The sequence below is a fragment of the Drosophila mauritiana genome, chromosome X, assembly GCF_004382145.1.
Source record: "Drosophila mauritiana strain mau12 chromosome X, ASM438214v1, whole genome shotgun sequence".
NCBI lineage: Eukaryota > Metazoa > Arthropoda > Insecta > Diptera > Drosophilidae > Drosophila > Drosophila mauritiana.
Window position 1 is genome coordinate 11,957,036 of NC_046672.1, and position 27,204 is coordinate 11,984,239.

Here is a 27,204-nt window from a genome sequence, read left to right on the forward strand (position 1 = left end):
AAAGTAAATAGTTACATAAAACATTAAGCGAGCAAAAGGCATAAATTTACTACAGATAATGTATGAGAAACTCCTTGAATTGGCTGAAAGCTTAAAATTGTTAATATTAAATAAAATAATATTGCAACTGGACTTTTATTAGAGCTGAGAAATATAAACATAAGTTAATACTACAGTGCATGAATAAATAACGTAAATATAACTTGAATAGAATGAATGACTTTTACGGTTGGTCAACTCTTGGTAGTTGTCGTTCTTATATTGCTTTTAAATATAAATTTACTTAATAAATAAGAACATGAAACAGCTGTTCGAGAAACAAAATAAAGGATAATGCCAGTTAATAACAACAATAACAAAGTGCAAGAGAACAACAGAAACCTGTGGCGGCTAACAGAATGTAAAGTGGAATCCTGTTTACCCATGTTAATGCCCACCAATGTTTACCAACAGACTGTTAGGCAAGAGAGAGCCAAACACTCTCTCAATTTCTCTCGCATAAAACGCAACGCTATCAGCCATATCGCGCTGTCCCTTTCCCTACCACACGCTCCACGATTGCGTCCTGCGTTTTATCACAACATTCGTCGCGCGTGAGAGCAAAAGAGCGACGTCGTAAGAGCGGAGAGTGACCGTTTTGGGCCGCCAGCGAAAATACACCGCCAGCGAGAGAGCACAAACCTCGGCGTTTTCGGACTGGCCACACTGAGGCAAATGCAAGCGACGGAAACCGGAAACAGTGCGATTTCAGTCGTCGTATTCGCCGACTCAGCTCCAACTCGAACGGTTCTTTCGCGGCCGTTTACCGCTACTCTTCGGGTGTGTGTGTGTTTTTTTTTATGCGGCTCCGTGTAAGCGCGTGCAAATCATCACTGCCTCTCGCTCGCACACGTGTGTGTAACGGCGTCCCCCGTGTTTGTGTACGTGTGCGTGAGCCTGTGTGTTTTTGCGGAACATTTGTTGTTGTTTTCAATTTGTTACTGCCCCTTTTAATTTCGCCATATTTTCGATTTCGATTTTATGTCCCGTTCGAATTTGGTTTTAATCAATTCTTGTTTTTGTGTAGTCCTCTTTTTTTTCAAGTGCTAAAGTGTAAAAGTCAACAAATACGAAAGAAGATAACGAAAAACACAAATAAAACGCAAAACACAACAAAACCACTGAGAAAATGCAAGTTTCTTGAAACAAAACATCAATGTGAAACGGATTACAATCACTGAGAGCAGCATCTTTATTTGGATAAAAAACGAAAAGCATATAGAAAAACCAAAAGCGCACGAGATAGAAAAACAACAACTGGATTGCAAGTGCATTTGCAATTACTTTGGAAAAAACAACAACAAAATGTAGGTCACCTCTGATAAACAAAAGGGAAAAAAAGAAATGCAAAAACATTTCCTTTTTCCTTGGCCCAAAAAAAAAGGGTCGCAAACTGTGAAATAATCATATACATAACAACAACTTTGTGGAATGTTACGCTTTACTATTATTCTAACGGTGTTTTCTCGGCCCATCCTCTTGCAGTCCGCCATTCGCTTTTGTTATTTCTGCAAATTGCCAAAAATGCAAATGCAAACGAAAAGAGAAGAAGCGCGAGGATAGGGAAAGCGTGCAAAAACATGAAAAAACATTCTATACGTTATGGGGGAAAATATAGGAATAATAAATAACCAGTGTAATCACTGGACAACACTACACAATGAAAACATGCGATATGCAATTTAATATTTATGAAATCGATTTCACATTGCATTTCTAGAAACAACAGAAGTGCACTTTTCCTAGTTTATAATTGTTGACCAACTTTAACAGCTAAACAAATTAGAGATTGGGTTACATATTGTAACTAATATTTTGAAAGAAGTACTCTTAATAAAATGCAATTCAATTTTACAAGGAAAACTAAACAATGTTGTAAATGAAGTAAATGAGATTTTCTACAAATTTCCTATCTTTTGAGTCTATTGAATATAAAAGAAAAACAACTTAGTAGAAAAAATGTTAAAACTAAACAAATAATATTGCAAATGTAAATATCTGAGATTTAAAAATTGGAATAATTTTTAGCCTTCATTCCAAAATAATCAATAATGCTTTAGATAAATAAAATCCAACGTAATATACATTGTTGACTAAAAGATACATAGTAGAATTAATAGCGTTAGTAAACTGCCACAGAATAAAAAATATTATTAAATACGACAGAACCTGTAAACCCAAATTAGCAAACAAATAACCATTAACTAACAGTAAACCCATATTTTGACAACTTGAAACACTTTGACATCCTTTAAACACATTTTGTGTAAAAGTGCCAGACTTTTTGATGGCGGAACTACTTGCAGCAAGAAACAAAAAAAAAAAAACAAGAAAACATTAGCCAAAGTGCCAACATACTTAATAATTTATATTCATTAGTTCTTGTGCTTGGTGTTTAATGTTTTTTCTTCGGCTCGAAAATGTTGCTCAATTTGTGCGCCGGTTTGTTTATTTTCCACTGCCTTACAGTTTGACGTTTTTGGCGTTTTTATTTATTTTTTTTTTGCACATTTGTTTAATGGACAAACGCAAATGGTTATTGCCGAGGCTCATGTGTATTTTTTCCTATTTTTTCTACAACTCCGCCATGTGTTCTCAAAATGTATCTTAATATCTTTGTATCTTTGGCCATCGCTGGCATCCGCGATCTTCGCCGCTTGTGGCCATAAATCAATGCCGCCGGCAATCAGCGGATGGATTTATAGGCATATAGAGTCTATATAACCCGCCGATCTTGAGTACGAAGAATAGTTCCCTGGCAGCCCCTTATTTTACCCCTTTTTTCTGCCATTTATATGGTGAAGTGAGTCGTGGTGTTTTGCAATTAAGCAAATTGTTGAAAGAGTCCGAAAACAATCGACTCAATCAGCTGAAGTTTTCTTAATATTTAGCTTAATTGAATGGCATATTTGTGGCCCATAAATTTAAAATTAGGAAGGAAAGGGTTAAAAAGGCTTGATTTTTGCTGCAATAAACAGTTCGTAACGTTTGAAGGCAAATTTCCCTAAGATACAAGTAGACAAATGAAAGACTGTTTACTTTTTGCTTTAGGAATATGGAAAATTTTTGTGGAAAGAAATCAGTGAAGGAAATTTGAAGAATAGGATGTTTTAATAGCATTTCTCAAAAATTCTCGTAAGTTTTAAGATCGTACTTAACCAATTTGAAATATCAATTTCAATCGTGATCTTCTCGGGTTTCTCGAAAATGATACACAAATCCCTAGGAATTCCAACAGCTGTTTGAATATCTTTTTTTTCTCTGATGCGCCGTTGCCGCTTTTCTGGGGCAATAAAATCGGGAGAAGGTCGCTTATAGCTTATGCTATATAGGGTATATAACCTGCTTGAAAAGTGCAGAAATCCAAAATCCTGCTCTTTCACCCCCGCATCTTTATCAGTTCTTCTCTTTCTCTGCTCCTTTATCGTTTCGCAAATGTGCCGCACAGCTGTTGTCAGTTTAACGCCACGGAATGGAAAATGTATCTCATGGATGCAGCCAAGTATCTCGAGCTACCTGTGCCCGGATTAAACTCTGAGAAAGGGCTCCTTTAGAATTTGAAATTGTATCTGAGACACACCAGATGCATTTGTATCTCCAGATGAAAGAGAACACTCAATAAAGTGCCGCAGAATATTTGTTACTCATTCTTAGATTCAATAAAGAAATTATATTTCTAGATATTTATGATAATTTAAAACGCTCGAATCGAAAAGTGTACACATTATTATTACCCATAAAGACAATTTTTGCTTACTTAACTGTATAAATACTAATTTACCTGATATATCTCACCGTGCGAGCTGATTAAATGATTTACATTTTCTTGTAAATAATCCAATTGCATCTTATGTTGCCTTAAACTCTTTAGATGTAAGTGGCAGATAATTAAGGCGATTAACCTTCTGCATTAGTTACATCTACTCCCTGATTAAGCCATAGAAAATCGAGCGCACAAATTGATATTGTATTCAAAACACAAGTACAAGTATCTGCATCTCCAGCTGGCGACAGTATAATTTTACTCAAGTGGGCAAATTAGTGCAGCGAATATGTCAAATGTGTTGACTGACAGACAGACAGTACGCGGCATGAGTGTATGTACGGCCCTGTGTATCTGTTCGTTGCAAATTGTTATAGTTATGGATACAAGGGAACCGAAATAGCTGGATTTTGAGGGCTTGCTGCGGCGGCAGCCACTTGAGATGATTTATGATGCCAGTCAGCCCGATTCTCCGGCTCCTCGCACAAGTGCAGACAGCAAAAATAACAATCCAAAAAGGTTTTGCCATTGATAGCAGGCAGGCAGGCAGGCAGCCTCAGTCAGCAGCCTCTCGGATAAATTCAGAAACTGTGGAACTCGGGATCTCTGGAACCCAGAAAAACGGGCCCTACGACCATGATGCTGCACAAAAACCCAAGGAAGAGGAAACACGGAGAAAAACACGGAAGGCGGGGAGGTTTCCTTTTTTTTTCGTATTTTATTTTACTTAGTTGAAGGTGTGAAGCACACCCGGCCAAAACCTTGAATTGAAAAATTCCCAAAACAAAAATATGCCTGCAAAAATATGTGCAAATTGCACTGCCCAAAAATAGGGTCATAAACTAAAGAAACTGTCAAAACTCCTTATGCAATCGAACACGAGACTATAAAGCGGAACATTTTAATCAAATTTTAATCATAGAATCGAATCGTATTCTATATTTTATTGGCAACTCCGTTGGTAAAAGTAATCACTACATAGTCTATAAATTCTATACTATTCACTAGGCAATCGAACTTCTCAACAATAAATTATTTATGTTTTTGTCTCAGTGTTTCTTGTATAAGTAAATCAAAAACAAAGCTGCCGAGGAGCTTGGCAACAATGACGCGGCTAAAAAAGCAGCAGATGTAGCCAAAGAAAAGAAGGCTGTTTCGGTTCGGTTCGGTTCGGTTTGGTTTGGCCAAGAAGGAGTAGAATCTTTGGTCCAGCGGCGTTGGCTGGCTTGGTCATTACCGTCATGCCTTGTCATAGACAACATCGTTTATTTTCCAAACACTCGAGGAGTGCTCCATCCTCTCGAGTCGCCTCCAAAACCGTTTTCACACCTCTCGCCCGAATGTTGTTTTTTTTTATACATTTCTCTACATTTTTCTACATTTTTACCTGTGTGAATCAGCACAACTGGTTGGCTGCTTTGCCTTGGAAAGACGAAAGATGGAAAATACTTGAATGATTTCGCGATGTTCTTGTTGATTTTGCATTTACACAACACTACAGGAACGTCTAAGGAGACGACGGAGAGAGCTGGATTTATTTTCCATAATTATTGGAAATTTATGCAGCAAGTTGCCAATGAGACAAACAAACCATAAATCCACACAAATCGCTTCCAAATGAATTGGAGCGTGTGGAAAATGGTAGGGCGTTGGTGTTGAATGGTGATAAAGGGTGCAATCGTAAATCGTAAATCTTCCGAAGACAGAGCAGCGACACCAAAATCGAAATTGCTTTTCCCCGAGACCAATTAAACGAAATCCTAGATCGAAATCGAATCAAAATGTAATCAAATCGAGTAATAATATCAGCTCGAGCTGTGAAGTGCAATTGAAAGTTTGGAAATTTGATAAGCCAGTGTGTATTTTGGATTGGCAAACGTAAAGAGTGGCAGGCGAGGAAGGATAAGGAGAATTTTACGTGGCGAACCTGTTGAGGAAAAAGGGCGAACAAGGAGCTAATTTGCCAGGCGTGTTTAGCATTTAAGCATTTCGAGTGCGAGTGGGGCAATGTCGGCGGTGTGGGAAAATGCTGGTGGAAAAGTGCCACTCGAGAAGTCAAGTGGCTGTGGCTGCTGTGTGTTTTTCGCCTGCATCTCAAGACGTTGCAGGCAAATCGCTGGCAGGAGCTCGCAGTAAAAACAAACCGAAGAGAAACGCAGGCGGCATAATTAAATTTCAAGTTTCACATTCCCAGCTCAGCATCCTGTCGCGAAAAATCTAGAGCTAAATAAATATATATGTACATACCTACATACATATATTTGCAGCGGATTTAAAGGCTGACAAGGAAAAGCTTTTGCTGCACAAAATAGTGCGCGGAAAACTCATTAAATGACAGCGTTGCATTTGCCAGAGTTACCAAACTTCCACTAATGCCACTACTTAACTAGGGCTGCTGCCGCTCGACAAATTCCCCTGTCCGCTCGGGGCCAACTAATTGGATGGCCAAAGCAGGCTTAATTCAATTCCAGTTGCATATAGATAGCTGAAATGACAGTCAGCACAGTACAACACTGGCTGGAAAAGTGCACTAGCTAAAAGAAACGGTATAGTGTCAAGATATCATTTCAAATAGTTTTGATAACTAATATTTGAAAATATATTTAACTTTACAATATTTGCGAAGAAGAAACATTACTTTGCAGCAAAATTGGCCGCTTAACAACACTGCCAGGGCCATGAAAACGCACTTGGTAGTATAAATCACCGGCGGAAAAAACGAAATCCAACAAAACGTTGCAATTATTTTGTTGAACTTTTCCAAGGAAATAATTCTCGTGCGCCTTAAATCATTTTCATTTGGTGGCTTGTGTTTTATGGCCCGTTGGTTTATTGTTTCTTAAAATGTATAAAAATAAATGAGCTAAATTGTTGCCTCCTTCTACGCTGAAGTGATTTGCCTTTCCCCCGGTGCCAGGAAAATAAAAAAAACGTAGAAGCTGAAACAAAAGATGCCAGGGCAAATTTTTCACATTTTATGGACAATGTTTTTTCTTTTTTTTTGTTAGGTTTGAAGCTCTGAGCGTGACTTTGGTTTTGATAATTTTTATTTTCCAACGTACACGCGTGTTTGTTTACGTATATACGTACATACATAAGTATACCATTGCATATTTATGACTGAAAATATATTATGCGTATAATTGTTGTTGCCTCGTCGCCAAGTTTTCGCTTTTGGTTTCCCTTTTGCACCTTTGCGTCGTTTTGTTGAATCAATTACAGGAAAAAAACAGCGAAAGAAAAAAAAACGAAGGGAAAATGTAAGGAAAAGCTGGGAAAGCAGGGGCAGAAAATAGAACGCAGGCAGACAGGCTGGCAAAAATGGCAAATTATGGCACCCCAGAGATGCGCGATAAAAGCCCATTTACTTAAACTGAATATTTATTATTCCTGTCGCTGCCACCTACTCCCCTAAAAATACATATATAAAACGTATATATAAGTATGTATTCCCCTCTTTTAGACGTACTTTCTACCGACTTTTCGCCCATTTCCCATGCAAAACGTTTGACTTCTCTCCTTTTAGCCTTCTTCATATGCCGCGAGTTTTTCATTTCCTCCCAAAAACTTGGGGTGTCATAAAGTTTGGCCCCACCAAAGTTTGATTGAATTGTGTGCGGGGACTTGGATGGCAAAAATCTGCCGGAAAAAAGAGGATCCCCGAAATGAAGATGGGTTGAAATTGAGGCTGGCATTAGGTATTGAATGTTTATAAATCAAACACGCAGTCATGGCTTTTTATAAAGATTTCAGAAACGAATGCTGAAGTTTTATTCCTTTAAGATATATTCCTTCAAGGATTTCAGCTTGTTTTAAATATAAAGGTTTTTGTTAGGTTTCGAAAACATAAAACTGATTCAAAGCTGAAATGAAACCATTTAACGTAATAAAACATGGTAATTAATCCGTTAAATCATATCAAGATACAAGCATTTATGAACACTTCAGATACTAATTCAAAAGGGAACAGAGTAACAAAAGGTTTATATTATTTAATTAAAAGAGTTGTTCTAACTTTGTAAGATATTCTTCTGCTCTTTCACCCATTTAATAGTGATTACCTTTTCTTTTTGCCAAAGTAGTAATAAAAGATTTAATTAATGCCGATTTTTTCTCGCTGTGTTGGGGGATCCCTACGCGGATCGGATTACCGAAACCTTTTGTGCGAGATCTTTTGATTAGAACCCGATTCCAGTTGTGTTGATGCCCGCAGCTGAATTCGCCAAGAATTCGATACTCTACGCATTAAACCCAATGAAATTCGAGTGCAGAAAGAAAGCACCGAAAAAAGCCAACAAAGCCAAATAAATATAAAGAAATTAATGAAGTAAATGATAGCTGGCGAGGGCAAAGAAAATGCTCATATATTTATATATATTTATACGTATAAGCAAGGAGCAAGGAACCTAACCAAACCAAACCAAACCGAAGTGTTTCATAATTTTCGAATTCTAAGCGCCGCCGCCGTCGCCATCGAAAATTCCGATAAGCAGCCCCCAACGACGAGCAGCCACAAAACAAAAAAAAAAGATACAGTTCCCCAAAGTAAGAGGGAAAAATTAAATAATTTATGTTTTATGTGGCACAGGAAGCGTTGCCTTCTGGGGGTTGTTCCCAAATAAAATAAAATAAAATAGACAAGAGCGAGGAGCTCCGTTCGAGCACTCAAGTGATTTAGGAAGTGTTTGTCTGCGTTACGCTTGGTTAGTTGATAAAAATCAGTCGACGCTTTTGTATTCTTTTGGCGTGGTTCTTTCAAAACCCACCGCCCACCTCACCCATGGCGCGAACAGGGCGTGGCCAAAAGAAAAGGCGCAATGGAAGAGGGTTTTATGTATGGCCCTTGTCTGAGTCATGGTCGCCGCTTAATTGCATCGACTAAATTGCATTTTAAGCTCTCTGCGTTTCGTTAATTTCTGCAACATTCGTGATGATTTATAATGGCCACGCCCACAACGCCCTCTTCTGAGTCATATACTAGCCAGAGCAATCGCCTTTTCAAGGTGCCTCAAAACTCGTATCTGTGAGATACAGATATCTCACGATTTTATCTGGCTTTACTCATTCTCCATCCTTTTTGCAGACTGCAAATAGTAACTAAATGTAATATGTTTTCATATATTTTAAAGCGTAGTGCTTATTTTACGTAAGATAAAACCTAACAATTCTTAGATTTAAGTTGCCTCTGAAAAGATCTCTTCAGATTGTATCTGTAAGTTCTCGTTCTTCTCAGTTCGTGATTGCATTATTGCGTGCCAAATATGAATCAAAGACAGAACGTATCCACAAGATACTCTACTCTCGTCCACTTCCTGTGCGGTTTTCGGTGTGGAGCGCAGTTTAAAGTGCCATTAACCCACAATTGCACAAAAGCCAAGATATACACAATCTATGGTTCTTTACTTATTTTTTCCCTAGTTTTCCTCGTTTCTTTTTTTCCACTTTTGGGTTCGGTTAATTGCAAGTTTGGCCCGCTGCTGCGTGTCAAAATATCATTTTGTGTGTTAGATACATTTACGGTTCGAGCTGTTCTTTTGGGATGGCCATTAATTGTCGTTGGCCTGTCATTTTGCGGTACGAATCTGTGGCTAAATATGTGCCCCCCCCACCCCCTCTATCTACCTGAATCGCCCAGATTCGTTGATTATCCAGATACGGATGGGCTGTGACAACATTTTCAATAGTTTTTGTGCCTGGCTTTGGTTGGGCACCGGGGTGGATTATTTTCTATTTACACGATTTGCAGGGTTGAAAATCGCTCGTTGGCATCGCGACCAGCTGCCAGAAAAGACAGGATATATAGTTCTACACACACACACACAAATGCACACAAGGATTCTGCAGGACACCTTTGTCGCGATAAATTTGAAATAATTTGATGCGTCTTGTTTTATTTGACAGCCAACAAATTCGTGGTGCCCAAGGGACTTTGGAATCAACCCGGTACCGCCAATGTAAACATTTCGGCCGGCAATTAAAAGGACCTTCCATTTCTTTTTCGTCCTGCTGTAGGGAAATTCAATTTGTAGATTAAAATGTACTCCCTCGTTTCAGTTTCTGTTCCTGTGTCTGTTTGTTTTGTTTTGTTTTCGGATATTTTCGCCGTAATAGCCACGTGGGTTAGTCCTTCGTGCTCGAGGAAAAATGTTCAATTAAAAACTAAACGAAATCGTAATTTGTATCGGTCAATATATATAGGGTTTTATTTGGGGAGGTGCAGGCAGGAATGAATTAAGGAATTAGCAGAGCATTAAAATGGAGGGTGGAATGTGGTGGGGGATTCCCCACAGGGCAGATTGATTAAAATTGATTGAGCGTCTATGCTAATCAAGTTGGGGATTATGTCGAGAAAATGGCATTGGAAAGCGGGTAAACAAATGAAATAATGAACAAAAACCCTGGGACAAAGTAAAAAAAAATATTTTTAGAAGATATAGTGTGTAGGCAATGAGTTGAATAAATTGAGCATGATAAAGGAATAGATCTTCATTTTAAAACGCTTAGGAATAATTAAAAGCTTAAGCGTTTTCACTAAAATCATGCTAAAAATATTAAAGATACACTTTAAAATCGAAATTCTTGCCATCTATTTATGTATCAATCGACTGTGAAATTTGTTTTGTGCTGAATAAATCATCAAGCGGCAAGACGGCATTAAGTGTTCTTTTATTGCCCAGAAAGATACTTTTGAACCCTTTGCGATTTGAACTTTTATATTGCTCTTCGCTTAACTTTCGCCCCATCCCCTTGGTTCTTTTAATATTTGCATTATAAGCACTTTAAACCATTTAAACTTGCACTGGCCTCCCTTTTGCGCCCTTGGATAATGCGCTAAAAAAAGTTTACAAAAAAAAGAAATCAAGTAAAATTCGAAAAGGGAAAAAATCGCATTACAAGAAAAAGTAAGGCAGAATGGAAAAAGGGTGAAAAATGCAATTTCCGCACAGACGCACACATTTTCCGGCCAACACAGTGCACATACATATATTGAAATATATATTTATATAAATATATATATATAGTATATTTATATAGAATCAGATAGAGGAAGCGAGCGCGCGAATGGGAAAACTCAATTTCCAAACTAAATTCAACTAAGAAAAAAATATGTATTGTGTGTGTGCGTGTGCAAGAAAAAAGATTGTGAAAATTGTATTTGGCAAACGCATTAAACTTTCATTTTTCTGTCAGGCCAAGGATAACACACACACACACAGACAAACACACACACACACACACACAGTAGTGGCAAGGCGCCGCAAATGCAAAACCCAAAATACAGAAAAAAAAAATGGAGAAAAGTACGGGAAAATGAGGAAAATGCAGCCGGAGAAGATATTTGAAAATCAAAGCGAAAGTTCTCAGCTTTTGTCTGTCCGCAGGACTCATCCTTCCACGGCAAACTTTGCTTAGCTCCATCTATCTATATATATATATATAACATATATATGTATATAGTAGCCCGATCTTCCTGTCGCTGCGCCGAAAAACTTTTGTCATGAATTGAGGCTGGGGAAATGTGCGAGAAAAACACATCAAAGCAATCAAAAAGTGACGCCAGAGCAATTGAAAACTTTTCGCATGAAAAAAAAACAAATTCCAGCCGAAAAACAAAGAAAAAAAGGACAGAAATTACCAAAAAAAAAAAAATAAAAATAAAGAAAAAAACTAAAACAAAAAGCGGAAGAAGAGGAAGGAATAGAAAATGCAACGCATCAATGCATTTTCCGAGGGGCGAAATCAAAAGCTAAAGAGTCAATTGCCAAACCCATTTTCCCGCCCCCTTTTTCCGCCCAGTTAATGGCTTTGTTTGCCATGGCCATCAGCCAAGAAAAAAAAATAGAAAAAGAAGCCGAGCGCCAGAGAAATGCAACTCAAATAATGAGCCACCGAATTTCGAATGTACATATATATAAATTCTTCTTAATGCTCCTATTTTTGGCCAACTTGTGCTCAACTTAAATAATTTGCGCATAAAATATAATTTAATGCTGATGCCCAGCTCCTTCCATCAGAACTTGTTTGCTTGCCAGAAATTGCGGGCTTTATGGCACCATAGCTTAGGCGAAAACGAGGTCAAATGCAATGCGGACGCGTGCCAATGCGAGAGTCTCAATTTGGCAGCCAACTGTAGCGGCTATATGAGATCCAACTGGTGTTGCATCCGGAGTAACCGCCCCTTTGGAAATCCAAGGAAAAGCCCAACGCCTACCACCCATCGCCCCAGAAAGCCAACCAACCACCCACACTCAACCCTCAGCAAGGAATGCATTTCGCCAGGCGATGAGATTTTGCCGCTGAACAATATTTCATAAAGCTGGAAAAACTTTTGAGCGCGAGCAAAATGCCTTGGCTGCAATAAATGCAGCTCACAGAATTTCCAAGTCGGTTGGTAACATTTCGAGAGCTGCTTCTACCGAGATTGATTCTGGCTAAATCCATAAGTTGGCTCAACTGCACCTTTTGTGTTAGCGGCTGAGCTACTCAATTTAATTAAATGGAATTTATTACAGCCATATATTAACTAGGCTATTAGCTAGATCATTGTGTTCCCCTATAACTCTCACCCTTATAAAGATGAGATCACTTCCATAACTTCCGCATGCTGTGGAATGTTGCGTTGAGGTTTTCGAAGTGAGTTATGTCCACTTGGTAACCCCTATTTCACTCACCATATCCCCCAATGGAGTCTAGACTACCTATCTAGTCATTGAAATGCAGAGAAAGAAAATGCGATTTAAAACACTATCAAATAAATGTGTAGATACAAATAAATATCCAAGCGTAGATATATTTCTATTTTACTTAATATCAAAGACACAACTGATATTTGTCGAAATTTCTCTCAGTTTGTGTCTGTTTTGTCATTTTGTGCACTCTAGATCACAGATATGTATCTGTATCTATTGCAGCCGTGTCTCGAGCTCTTGGGTTCAGCGCTTTGTTGTTCCCGTATTTAAGTAGCAAATGATTAGCTTCAATTGGCTTCAATTGCATATGGGCTTAATGCCCAAATTGATGCGTAGAATAGCGAAGAAATCTCCAAAGCTTCGCCTATCCTCTCAGCTCATTTCACCAGCAAGTTTGTAAGATTGTTTTGTTTGTTTTTCTTTCTTTTTTTTTTGTATTTTTTGCCTTTCTGAGGCCAGATAAAAAGCGAAACCCTACGCCCGATGTCTGTCTTATTTTCTATCTCAATCGTTTTGATGGGATAAGTAGTTGGGCGACAGAGGGTTAAAGGAAAGGGTATGCTGCTGCGGGGTTAAGCAGCTCACATCACGCACATTCATTTCAAGTAGCTTCACTTTCAGCAGTTTTTAAGAGAGCGTCTGAGCCGATTGAAGTGTCTGGCAAGTTAAATCATTTGGAAATTTGAGGGTTTTCTTGACTTGATTCACCATTTCGGCGAAAAATGAAATACCCCCTTAACCCAGCCTGCCCCCTTCTCAAGTTTTACCCCAGCATCTTCGGCTTTCTTAACTTGGCTTATACCGAATTTTAGTTGGGCTGAAACAAGAAGACACAAAAGTTTCGCCGACTGAAGTTTGACTTTTATTTTCGTAGCTCTCAGTTATTGGGTGTGCAAATATTTGCTTCATTATTGGCCAACTGACTTCCTTAATAATGAGTTAAAGTTTCTTTTTTCGAAATTTCCATTCAGTTATTTTAAACTAATTTCATTAACTTTCGTAGTTCTTTTCAATAGTATTTCAGTTATTAACCTTATCAGTTCATGATTATTTAGAAAGTTTCCCATCTGTTTGCTTGATCTTAAAATGCCACAAATACGTGTAAGTCTTGCCACATTGTTGGCCCCAAAATCCATGCACAAATATTTGTAAAATGCCGTAATTGCTGAGATTATTCAGTTTGTTTATTATTTCGCCCATATTTATCTTGTGCCGCCCCGCAGAATGCAGCCGCATTCCTACGTTAAATATTTTTAATGATTTGTTCAATTTAAGCGCATGTTTGTTTGTTTTTTGGGCACGGGGCATTCGGCACTGCAACGGAGCATGTCCGTGACCTTTGTCGCGGCACCCACAAGATACAGGATACAATATACACAAGATACAGATACTTGCGAATGCGGCAAGGGCTGCAAATGAAAAGTTAAACGTTGCGTGCTGCGCCTGTTTATCTTACGGATGCGCCCTGGGATGCATCACTCACTCAACTCGAGCATAGCATTTAACTCATTCGTATAAAAGATACAAAAACCGCGAGTATCTGTAACTCTGCTGCACGCACATATACATATGCATATACATACATGCACAAACAAATGGGCGAGTTCTTCATGGGCTCTTCAGCTGCTTTCCTGAACCAACTTCTGCTCATTCATGGCGTTGCACTCGATTAAAAATGTTTCGTGTGTGCCCCGGCAGCCGCATTTCCCTCAGTTTTCCCCGCCCGCCGCATTTCCCTGCGATTTTCCTCAGCTCAGTTGTTGTCGCTTTTGTTGCAGGAAGTGCTCATCTTCATTTACTTTGTTGTCGCTGCCGTCTCTTGACGTTTTTCGGTTTTGCGGATGACACTGTTCGGTTGCTGTTCTGTGCACCAGATACACTGCAAAAAAAAATCTGCCAATGAATATGGAGTTGCACTAAAACTTTACAAAGATTTACATTTAAAAATGTTGTTATATGAATATCTTATAAACATTTGTCCAATGCAACTTTATATGCATTCATGCTTGGAATAACTTTGTTATAAAGTTGGAATTTTTCTTCGAGTGCACAGATTCGGTTTGAGATTATTGCCAATTTACAAGCCGCCTGTCTCTCTCGCTCACTTTTTGCCCATCTCTCTCTAACGCCCGGCACTCTGCTAATTAAATATCTATGAATGGCGGTCGTAGAACACTTGTGTGTGTTTGTTTGCTGTATTTGTATCTATGTATCTGCCGGATTGCCGGATTTGCCAAATGGCGGCATGCAGATGGAGTATAGAGTATTTTAGCATCTCCCCTTGCTCTGTGCGCCATCGTTTGTATTTTAATTTAGCATCTTCAAATTGCTACAGGAAATTGCTTTAATTTCCATTGAGTGTTTCTTCTTGTTGCCGAAAACCGAATTGCCCCTGTTTTCCGTCTGTTTCTCGTTCTGCGGTTGTTGCAAAGATTATCCCAACCGCACATCGAACTTTTCGGGGCAACTTTCCTTTAGTACGCACATATACACATATAAAATCCAGACAGACGCTTAAGCGCTTTTCATTAATTTATATCGCGGTGCAGTGAGCTTTTTGAGAACCGAAAAGCCAAAAACTGAACCAAAAAACCCACAACAAACGAACCGCAAAAACACAAGACTTAACAAGATTTTTGCGTGCAGCGGCGCTTGGAAAACCGCGCGAAGAAAAGTTTTTCGCTAAAGACATCAATCAATGCGATTAGACAATCTTCATTAATCTGTGAAAGTGAAACTAGAACGCGACGCATTAAAATCCCATAGAAGAGCCAATTCGGTATGGGCACTTTTCACGTTTTCCACCGAGGGGTGGAAAATCACACACCCACACACACACACCGACCCACACCCACTCGAGAAATCAAAGAGGAGACCAAACACTTGAGCTCATTTCCCAGGCGTTTTTTCTTTTTCATTTGTTTGTTGGTTATTCGCCGCTTTTGATCTTTCTTTTGTAGAATTGAGAGTCGAAAAGGAGGCGGCCGAAGAAGAAGCCCCGCGAAAAATCAAGGGGAAACCTAAGGAAAATACTGGGGGGGGAAATACACATCGATTGATTGGTCAGCCTGGGTAAAACTGCGAATGTGTAAGATGGCTGGGCGGAGCAATTGAAGTGCGAAACCCGAAAGAGGCAGCCAAATGGAGCGAAAATGCAAAGGAAAACCAAATGCCAAAGTTTTCCCGAATTTTCCCCATGTTTATGCGTGCGATTTTAAGGCGAAATGGCAAAGAAAACTATCCAATAAGTATAGTTTTTCCTTTTAAAATTTTTAAACAGTAGTTTCAAGAAGTTTTCGATTAACATTTTATAATTCATTTACCACTTTGCTAATCTTAGCTGTATTAACGCATAAACATCTTTTTGGCCTATCGAACGCTTTTCGGCCATTTTGCTATTTTTATTTAATTTCTTCTGGTTTCATTTCGCTGCCAAAGGAACAGAGCGTCGCTGCTACAGATACAGATACATTTTAACGGCCAAGCGTGAATTGCTCCCCTGGGAATGGCGTTCCATTGGATACACTTCGATTTGGTAGATTTGACAATGCGCAAAGTGTCTGTATCTGTATCTGTAGCTGTAGCTGTATCCATGCTGTGTGTGTGTGCGCGCCTGTGTACAAATGTATCTTGCAGATTCTGGGCATTTCATTTCATTTCATTTGAATTTAGTAGTCCGTAGTTGGCTGACTAATGATGAAAGTGTGACCCAAGTTTTGGGGCCATTTGCAGGATTCCAGCGTCTTTTTGGGCTGCGACGGCAATTTATTACAAATAATATATCATCCCATTCCTCCCGCCAGCATTTTATCCAATCATCCAGCGGCTGTTTGCCGTTTGTCCAAGTTTTTCGGTTTGGCATATTTGTCAGTGTGGCATTACTAATTGGTGATTACGAGCGGAAGTCGACAAAATATTTTATGCTCTTATTTCTATTTTGTAAACATTTTTGTGTTGTCGACTTGGGACTGAGGTCGTAAAAAAAATACGGCAACAACAAAAAAACAGTAAATAAAAACCACGACGAGCGAACGGCGGAAATTCAAGTGGCTAAAATTAAATCGAAAGCGCTGGGTTAAGATCTGCTGTATCTTCATCTGGCATATCGTTATATATGCGCATCCATGTAGCGTGTATCTGCATATGTATCTGTATCGGTATCTGTATCTGTAGCCGATGTGGCTGCTTTTCATCAATGGACTTGGAATATCTGGCCGTGTGCCAATTATTGTTGCACGTTTGTCTCCCGGTTGTCAAGAAGTTGTGAGTTCTTCGGGCCAACTGGGCTGCATTTTTGCCTCTCGATTTGCATGCGTGTCTTGCGCAAAAATGTTCATTCATTGCAAATGCAAATGGCAAAAGGGAGGGGGAACAAAATAAATAAGCCCAAAGGCAGCTAATGAAAATGGAAATCAACTTGCCAAATACACGAAAGAAAGTGCTCTTCATATAAAACGGGGCGGAGGGAAAAGTGAGGAAAAGTGCATTGGCCGCCTAACTGCAGTCCGCAGCCGAAGATGCCAATCAACACCCTAGTTGCACCTCTTCACCTGCCCCGCCCAGCATCTGCTCATTTGTCAGATACTTTCTCATTTGTCAGATACTTTTTTCTCTGATTCTCCTTTGGCTTGAGGTGTAAATGATTTTTGGGGCGGAAAGTCACTTAACACCCACCACAATCTTGAGAAGTTATATCACCTTCTTTCTACTTCTCAAAAACCTAGATGGTTTTACAATATTTAGTATATATAGTACGTTCGTGCTTCTAACAATTACGGCAATTAAGTGTTCTCTCTGGCCATTATAAAATGCCACATTAAAAGTATTAACATCAAGTGCCAGTATAAATGTATTTAGGTATTTGCTAATTGCATCTTCTAGAGCATTACTAATTTCGGCCACAAAACATGTTGCATCTGTGTAATTAATTCCAAGAAAATCTCAGCCCAAGTAGCTACACTCCTTTCGCCCCCTTTTCATATTTCACTTAGTCACTTTTTTGTGTACATTTCTTGATGTTTTTTTTTTGTTCGCCGGCAACTGTTGTTTTATTTACCATACTCATTTTATGGGCTGCATCTTTGGTTTTTCATCGTTTTCCTTTCGTTTTTGCCCCCGTCGTCTTTGTTTTTGTTGGCTTTTAATAGTCGCCCGGCGAAAAGGAAAACTGAGAATGGGAATGTTGGCCTGTGTCTGTGATAATTATTATGGCGCTCTTGACGCCTTTATTGGGTGTAAAACGTTTCGCAGGCGGTCGCCGCGGATGGATATGCAGATACAACGATTCACAGACCGCAGATACAGCGATATAAAGATACAGATACTTTTAAGACCCGCGGATTGCATCTCATTTCGAATGCAAAACGATCGACGGCGATAAGCCGATCAACATCTTTAGGCCAGTTACAAGGCTTTCAAGTTGGGAATCGCCTCGTTCGGATCGGATCGGATCGGATCTCGGGGATCCCAAAGATATATTCCCCCTTTATAGCTGTTGTTGCACCGTTAACGATCCATGTGTGGGGTCGATTTTTCCTCATTTTTTTTTTTTTTGAAAATGGCTTGTTAAAATGCAACAATGTTGCGGGGTTTACTGATGCGGAACTTTCCTTAGACCCAGACATCGAATTCATCCAATTTCTGTGCTTGCCGAAGCGACAAATAAATGCTACAGTCTTTTACTGATTTGTGAATTTACACAGTGAAAAAAAGGGTTAGGTCTTTCCAAATAAGTATTTATGGAAGAAAGATGCTTCAAATTGAGTACAGATGTTGTTTTTATATTCATAAGATACTCACTTTATCAGAAGTACCTAACATTTTTTGCCTGTGTAGCAAGCCTGAGTGGGTGGAGATCGAAAATTGGGTGGAAGGGGTGGGAGAACAGCAGACAACAATAAAAAGGGTTCAGATGATCATCATCATCACTCGGGGCTTGGTCTCTTGCGTTTTGGGTGTCTTTCGTGTGGGCAGATCGCCGCGATTCGATTCGAATCGGATTGGATCGTCAGATGCATCCCAAGGTTTCTTTTCGTCTGGGTTTTGTATTTTCCTAACAAGCTGTCAGTCAGTCAGCCCTTTAGACGGGAAATGTAACGTGGCGATGGTGGTGGGGGAAAAAGTGTCAGCCGAAGAGGAAGTGGAAATTAGCTCGAAATCGATGGGAATCATTGATAGATGCGATGAGTTACACAATCAACTGGCCAAGTGTTGGCAAATGGCTGTGGATAACTTCGTTGCTGAAGAGATCTGAACTGTGGGAATGGTATTTTACATGTCCATCCATTCGGTTGTTTGGATTCATTAAATGTTAATTGCACTGTTTGTAAATAAAATCAAATGTGATTTCAAATCGAGGAATAAATAAGCCATAAATGCATATTTGGATGGGATTAGTAATTAGCGATTTGTCTAATTTGTTAAACGCATGCATACATAAAATGTATATATGTGCACATTGTAAACAAAATCAAATAGGCATATTATCTAATATGATTTTGCGTTGCCATAAATGCATATTAGCGTGCGATTAATACAATAGGATGATTTTATCTTTAAGCCGGGCAATTATTACTTTGTATTTACTTTGAGATAGCAAGCTAAATTAAATTTCCCTCGGACTTTGGTTTATTTTCCCTTCCCCTTTCCTCGTTTGTTTTTTTTTCTTTTTGTTAATCCATAAAGGCAAACGACAGAAATTGTCCTACAACATTTTTCACTTATCCCCCCATACATTTTCCTAGCGCCCCCTTTCCGCGGGTGGAAAAACCCACCTCTTGAGTTTCGGCGCTTTGCTTTGTTAGCTTAACTTTATTCTCTTTATTTTCCTATTTTTTTTTTGCTTCTCTGTTAATGTGCGAGATGCAGATACAGATACAAATGGGTGACCATGTGTGTGTGTTTTGGGTTTTATGAGCGCATATCGCGGGCTAAGCTGCACTTGAATAAATCGGGAGTTTTTTTTTGAAACTTTCCATATATATATTATAAAATTCAAATTTAAATATAGCATAAATATACTTTTAAATATTTAATTAAAAATAAATATTCTGCAGAACAGTTTCATTTCATTTGAGAATAAAACAAAATTTCTATAAAAACGATTGAGATCGCTGCTCGTTTTTTCCCGTGTGCTAAGATAATAATCAAAGACACGACAAAATTCAGTTCAGTTCGAGTTGAGTTGGGATCCACTTCGAGTTCAGTTTCGGTTTCAGTTCATAGGCCGTTGTAATTCCCCAGAAGCGCCCCATATATATCTGTGCCCACATATACATTCGTATCTGTATCTGTATCTGCAGCTGAGGCTGTAAATGTATCTGCGTGTCTTGTGTTGTGTGCATAAGATATTAGCATTCTGTGCGTTAATGCTTTCATCTTACTGATACATTCTGCTTTTTTCGTCCGCTGCTGGCTTTTTGCCTGCGAGTTTATTTCATTTTCAGTTTCATTAAATAACAAATTGCTCTTTTGTTGTGTGTGCATGTGTGTATCTGCGTCTTTGTATTGTGAGCTTAACTTTTTTATGATGTCTATGCAGGCAGGCTTATGTGTGTGCACTTTACTTTTTTCCTTAGCTTTTCTTATAATAAAAGCAGTAGCAGTAGAGTACGAGTACAAAAAGGAAATTCAAGGGAAGGTTAAGGAGACGCGACTGAGAAAAAAAATAAGTTTATTTGTGTCGCCTTTCTATTTTATGCTTTCAATAAATATTAACATTTTCTGGAAAAAGCAGGGCAGTAACCTTCCCCGCATTTTACTTAAAAAACTTTCGGCTTTTCCTTTGTCTTCCCGTGGCTTTTGTTATATTTAGTTTACTTGACGCACATTTTTCATGTTTATAAAATGTCTTCAAAGATTTTAATCTCATTGAAATGGAAGGAGCGGAGGCTAAAAGCCCCAGGAGGTGGATGCCCCTGTTTTGGCCATGATAACTTATCAACGAAGTCTAAGAACCTGGCTTCTGACATGCCAAGAAAAACAAAAAACACCGTGACTTGAGTGCGTGTGTGTGTGTGAGCTAAGCAAAAGTTCTTTTCATTTGCAAGAGAAAATATGCGGAAAATCTCCATGTAGAGCTCATAATCAAGAGCGCATACCTGAAAATCTCAAAACAAAGTCCCAAGAACATATAACTTCTTATAAAGTGTGTTATTGATAACTTTAATAAATAGCCACAAATTTCCGAGCAAATTCTAAGCATTGGATTTTGAGATTCTAAATACGAAATGTGGCTCATTCTTGGGGTCATAAAACCATAAGAATCTCTTGAAGATTTCGAGAAAGGGGAAGTCCATCGGCAGATGTGTCTCAGTTGTTTTGAACAATATTTTCCTTAATTATGTAGGTGTGAACACTCGCCCTGTGACATGATCATCACCAAAACAAAAAAAAAACAAGAGCAGAAGAACCCAGGCCATAAATTTAAAAGCAATAAAACTTTCAAGACAAATAAATGCGGCTTGCCTCATGCAATTGTTGTTGCGACACCAACATAAATCTCGAGGCACGCAAAATATTTAAACAAAAAAGAAAAGGGGGGAATTCATTACTTCAGCGAGACGCGTGCGTGCGGTTTCTCGATCTGCTGGATATATGTACATATATGTATACATACCATACATCCCCAGACCTTGAAATGCACAGTGCACATATGTATGTATATATACTTACTTATGACAGGGGCGTTAATTTATGTGTGACTTGAAAAGGGGGGATACCGACTTGCTGGACGATCATGTGCGTCATTGCCATCGAGGATTGCGCCGATCTGATTGCGTGCTGCATCTGGAATCCTTTACTTTTTGCCAATAAAATTATCCAGGCGGATCAGCATTTATGGCCACCATAATCAGCTTGAATGGCCAGTGTGATTCTGGTTCATAAGTTCATAATTCAGTTGTGACTTTATGGCACATTGAAGCACTCATCTTTTTTTTGTCTATCTCACTCCACAAACAACGCCGAAAAAAAAACGAAAAAACGATCGAACAGATTGCTCCCAATTCCATAAAACGAAACGATCGTGACAAGAGCTTTCGCTGCAAGTCCCATGATTATTTTGAGTGATCTTCTTGGAAAAAGATGCTTGAACCCGCTGGATTTTCTTCGCTGGGGGAAATCTTCAGCTGGAAAAATGCCAGCTGTTTGATGCATCATGATCCATGATCTTCGGTGACACTCGCCACCAATGGCTTTTGGCCAATTAGCTTTGGCCCCAAATCGAATGCCCCAAGTGGGGAATCATCCTTTCCATAAACAGTGAAAAAAAAAAATAACAACTTATTTAAATACAATTTTTTAAATGCTTGAAATTATAATAATTCTTAGAGTAAATACGACCTATATGCAATCTTCTTCATTATACAATTTAGTATTTAAACTTAATAATTTCTCTATTGCAATTGTTAATTTCTTTTATTGAATATTTTTGAAAAGAATATTAATTTGAGAGCTGTTAATTCAAAAACTGCAGCTAGTAAACTTTATCAAGTTCAGTGTGCCTTAATTATTCGAAACTGTGGTGTTTGCTTGTTTATCTGGGCAAACATAAAACAGAAAATGAAAAACCAAATAAACGCTAATTGGAAAAGCATATTTTATATGGACTGTGGCTTTTCGTTTTTCCCTCCGATTTTCTCGGGACTCCCGCCCGCGTTTCCCCGCCACAAGATCCCCCCGTTGTTCATGTGGCACGCACTTCCCACTCATAAAAACTGGAAACATTTTTGGAGAAATACATATATGTGTGTTTTTGTTTGCCCCAGCGACCATAAAAATGTTGTTGGGCAACCCTTTGGTTTTGGTTGAAGATCTTCGGGATTTCAGAATTTCTGGAGTGAGCGAGTGAAATGACATGCCGTGTTGGCCATCATGATTACTTTTGACATTTGTGGCAAATGTTCAAGAGGGTCGGGGCATACATACTTTTCTCACCCTCTGCTACTATTTATAAACAATCAAAAATTGTTGACACAAGTTCGGGGAATGGGCAAGATTGGCTTAGACGCCATTTAATTGTTTTATGTTTGTGGCGTTCGTAGGGAAATAAAATCAATTTTAATTACATTTACTCGCTGACATTTTGATGCCTGACAGGCGGCGAAAAAAGAATAAAGGGGGCGGCAAGAAAGGGGGGCACAACAAACCAAGGCCCTCTTCTGGTTTTTCTGATGAAAACCAGTTCTGCCCAATCCTCAATCCCCAATCCCCAATCCCCAATCCCCAATGCTCAATGGTCCGTTTCGGTCGCAGTTGAAGTCCAAGTCGGAGGCTCAGTCCCAGTTTAAGTCCCAGTTCCAGCTCTGCTTTTGGTTTCCTCTTATTTTCCTATATAGATTTTTTTCCAACGTTCCTCTTGGTTTATTTTTTGTTTTCTTATAAGCTAAGCTGCATCCTAACGAAAACCTGGAAACTTGTCGTTGGTTTCTTTTTTTTTGCTGTTCGACAGAGCAACTTGCTGCGAACTCGTTTGGTAGCATTTTGGGTGGGCGAAAGGGGCAGGGTCTCGAATGCGCAGGCGGAGGGGCGTCGACATGATTTGCACTACAAAACAACAAAATGTTTAAGGAGCAGTCGCTCCTCTCTAAATGCACTGCAAAAAAAGGGGGAGTGTTGTCTGTGGAAAAAGATACAAAAAATATTCCCTTCTTCCTTCTTTAAAATGTTGTCATTTACTTGAGTTGGATTTTTATGGTCAACAAAACAGTTGTTTGCCCATAGAGTTGTCTTCCCCATATTTTTTGTTCAGTGCAAGTACCTCCCTGCCACCGCCCCCTTTTCGTTGCTGCCTCTTTTTCGCGCTGCATTTTTCGCGTAGGCCGCGTGGAGAGTGCAGCGAACTTGGTAGCCAAGCTGGAGATTAATGCGCTGCCAGACAAACTCAGCTGGAATATTTCTGGGCAGCTGAACGCCGAACGTTGGAAAACTGAAAGCTAAAAACGGGGAGCGGTATTCGTGCCTTTGGCCAGTAAATCTTTAGCTGCTTTTCGGGCTCGACCAAACCAACTAGTAGATTTCATATCAGCACAATGCGTTTTGGACCAGAAGATATTTGTCCGGGGATTTCCGAGAAGCCATATATGTATATGCCACGGGGATCAATCATAGGAATGCTAGAGATTTTCCAGAAAAACAAACAGAAATTTCCCAGTGTCTGCAAGATGCGATTTGGATGATAGGAAGCGGAAATTGTTAATCCTTGACCGAAAATATGTTCATAAAATAAGGGCATTATCAAGTGTTTGTAATTAACAAAAACCATAATAAAACCCAGCAAAAATAATAAAAATAAATATAAAAATGATGTACAATATATTTCCCGGCTGCATTAATATTAACTGTATCAGGAATCCCCTTTTCTCTTTTTTCGAGGCATATATTAATTTGAGGAATTAAAACAATTTGATTGCCAAAATACCAAAAATTGTTGTATTTCATGTCGTGGTGACAACATACTTTTCACCCTTCTCAAAATTCGTTCATATTTCTTATTTTTTTGTTCGCTTTTCGAACAACAATTATGCGATTACAAGCCATTCTTGTTTGTTGTTTTTTTAATGTTTTTTTTTTTTTTTTTTTTTTTTGACGTATCTGATACGTGTTGCTGAAATATTTGAGCAACAGCAATGGATATGCCAGTTCTTTGTTGGGTTATTATTTCTCTTGTTTGCTCGTGTTGTTTTTGTTCGCTGTTTTCATAATGAACGTGAAATTATTTTCGTTTATGATTGAAAGTATTTCATTAGCCACCGCTGTGAGAAAAGATACGGATGGTGTATCTGTATCTATTGAGGCATTGGATTCGCTGGCGTGGAATGAATGTGCTAGTTCATTGCGTTGTGCTAATTAATGCTCCCCAAAATCAGTCAGTGTTTCGATGTTTGATTAATGAGAAATTTGCCAGGATAGCGGAAGAAACGATACATCTGTGTCTATATGGCGATGCAAAATGCAGCAAGGAATTGACCATTTTGCGGTCGAGACGCTGTTACTGCAACTGCACTTGCAACCGCAGCTGTGCAGTCAGTGGCTTAGAAAGGGGATTTCGTTTTGTTAAATGGTTAATTTACTTAACTTGAAGTTAAAAAAGTGCTGCATTTGCACACTAAAATTAATGTATTTGTTTGATTTTTTTTTATAAAAAGAATCAAGTTTTCTTCACTGATTATAAATAAATAGAAATCAGTTTTAGAACCCCTTCGCCACTGATAAAATCCGTTCTACGCCACTGCCGTGTTTTCCGTATTTTGCATCTGCATCGATGCACTTGCATCTCTGCGGTTCATTTGAGGTGTCTGCTGTCTGCCGTTGAAGAGCCTTTAGTCTTACTACCCCCTCTATCTCCAGGTTGCCCTTTCCCTTGGTTTGGCATCTTTTGATTGATTTTGATTCACTTCGTGCCTGGCTGGGTGTTATTCAATTTTTGTGCCATATCATAAATTTAATTTGAGATGAAAATCCCAAAGATATGCCGCATTATCCCAAGCCCGTGCTGCTGCCGTGCTGGTCCATTGTATCCCACAGATACAGATACAGATACATATACAGGTTGAGATACGAAAACGTTTCGATCGGCCTGGCCACAATAACGGATTACATTTGAAATTGTTTGGCATCGGCGCCCGCTCCACAATCCCCAATCCCCAATCGAAAATCCAAAAGCCCCACACAGCTCCAAGTGTTTTTCCAATATTACACGATGACTTTGAATATTTTGCCTGGGCACATCATGGGTGGGATTTTGTGATTAGAGCCATACAGCAGTGTAGCACCAGTGCCACTACTAGTACCAGCAGTCCAATCGGATAAAGAGGGCGGCAAGTGTAACAAATATGCTGGCCATTGGCAGTCAGTCGGACATGGGACTACAAACTGCCAGATACCAAAATGGAATCCACACTTATTCTGATTGTTTGCCCAGCCGCTCTCCACTCGATTCGCCCCTCGATTTTTCCATTTTGGCCGAAGGAAAACCAGTTTTGGGATATTTGAAAATGCTGAAACGGAGCCAAGAATGATTTTTGGTTAGAACTCGGGAATGAAATCGATAGATAGATAGATATATAGATTGCGAAACGGGTGGGATGGTAACAGATACAGATTAGGCAAATGCAATCGTTGTTACCAGGGGAAAAACAATTAACATTTGCTAAGCGGTATTAAGAGTGTTTTGCCAGCCGCTGGCAAATGTGGGAAATTAGGGAAAATGTTGGAATTTTTGCTTTTAATTACACGCTTGATTAAGTGTTTACTTAAATTGCGAATGAAAAGGTCGATTTACATGTTTAGCAAATCCGCATTAATTCGACTTTAATTATAAACAATAGAATAAATAATTACCAGCAAATATTAGATAAGATGCAATGCGAAAAATAACAAATAATGCGAATAATTATATTAAATACTGAACATTTATAATGTGGTTATCAAAACTTGATAAAAGAGAAATACAAAATGGATTTAGTAAAGCGTAACGAAAGGTCACAAGGTTGTTGTCTTTAAGACAACCCCACTCAATTACTCACCCATATATTTTCTATTCCCATTCAGATCGAAAATAACCAATTGGCAGCCATGAAAAAGATTTAAAAACACTTTAAGGATACAGATAACCAGCGATCCAGAGCGATTGGAAATCCGATAGATAGGGATTTCGACGCAGAGATTTTCATTGTGTCGCTGGGAATATATATCCATACGCGGGTGGCAATGCCACCGAGGCCCCTGTGGGCCCCTCCTGCCCCTGCCCATGCATCGAACGGGGTGCAGACGACTCGCGATCGCCGCTGAAGGGTTAAATCCTGCGCTTGCCATTAACAATAATAATAGTTGTAATAATTAATAAACGACAAGAGCGGAACGCAACGTCGCGAAAACGAAATAAAAACGCATAATTAAATAATAAATAATCGACATAAATCGTTAAGCAAAGTGCACTCTCGCACTCTCGGTACAGTGAACACCAGACACAAAATGACTATGAAATCGATGAAGTACTCCGATTGTGATACCATCATGGATGGCTACAATCCGGTGCCGCCGCCCCTGCCCCGCCGAGTGCCCCCCGTGCGAAATATCTACGCTGAGCCCTTTGCCCACGAGCCGAACCATTCCAGCAGGTAAATAATGCACTCGATGCACTTGAAAAAAAAATTAGTTCAAATACAATTTAAGATTCTCTGCAACTCATATAGTGCATTGCAATGCTATAATAAGCAATTTCTTAAGTTGAACAAAAATACAAAGTTCACTCTATATAATATAGATATTTTAAATCACCCTATTAAAACATAAAATCTTTATATTCATTCATAAAATAGCTTATTTGTATTAAGACAAACTGGATTAAGTTTAAAAAGATTTATTAAATTAAATTCATAAGCAAAATTGCCTATAATTCGTAGGTTTAAACTAAACTAAACTTATAAAAATACCAAATACTTAAATATTCGACTTAATTTTCTGCAAGTGCATTCACCTGCACACCTGTGCAAATAATTGTAATTAAGTCGAGTGTCATCGCGAATTTACAACGCCATCAAAATGCCGGGAACAAAGGCAAAATGGCGATTATGCACAGGTCAACTCGGGTCAACCGTATCGCATTGCTGTCTGAGTTGCGTTGCCGTGATATCATTACCGAAATATTGCCACAGATTTAAGACTTAATTAACAATCGAGTCCTCGAGTCCTGTGGTACCCGCCGTTGCA

The 27,204-nt window shown here is 39.0% G+C and overlaps 1 protein-coding gene across 3 annotated transcripts in view; it reads left to right on the plus strand.

Moving 5' to 3' along the window:
* Positions 1 to 749: 749 nt before the first annotated feature.
* Positions 750 to 27,204, plus strand: part of LOC117148735 (teneurin-a) — a 126,923-nt gene continuing 100,468 nt past the window's right edge. The window contains exons 1-3 of one of the 3 annotated variants that reach the window (XM_033316304.1): positions 750 to 926; positions 1,067 to 1,346; positions 26,044 to 26,612. In XM_033316304.1, coding sequence (XP_033172195.1) covers positions 26,467 to 26,612 — 146 coding nt within the window. In that variant the 5' untranslated portion in view covers positions 750 to 926; positions 1,067 to 1,346; positions 26,044 to 26,466. The remainder of the gene's footprint in view (positions 927 to 1,066; positions 1,347 to 26,043; positions 26,613 to 27,204) is intronic. The other 2 variants (XM_033316303.1, XM_033316305.1) reach the window with 2 other exon arrangements.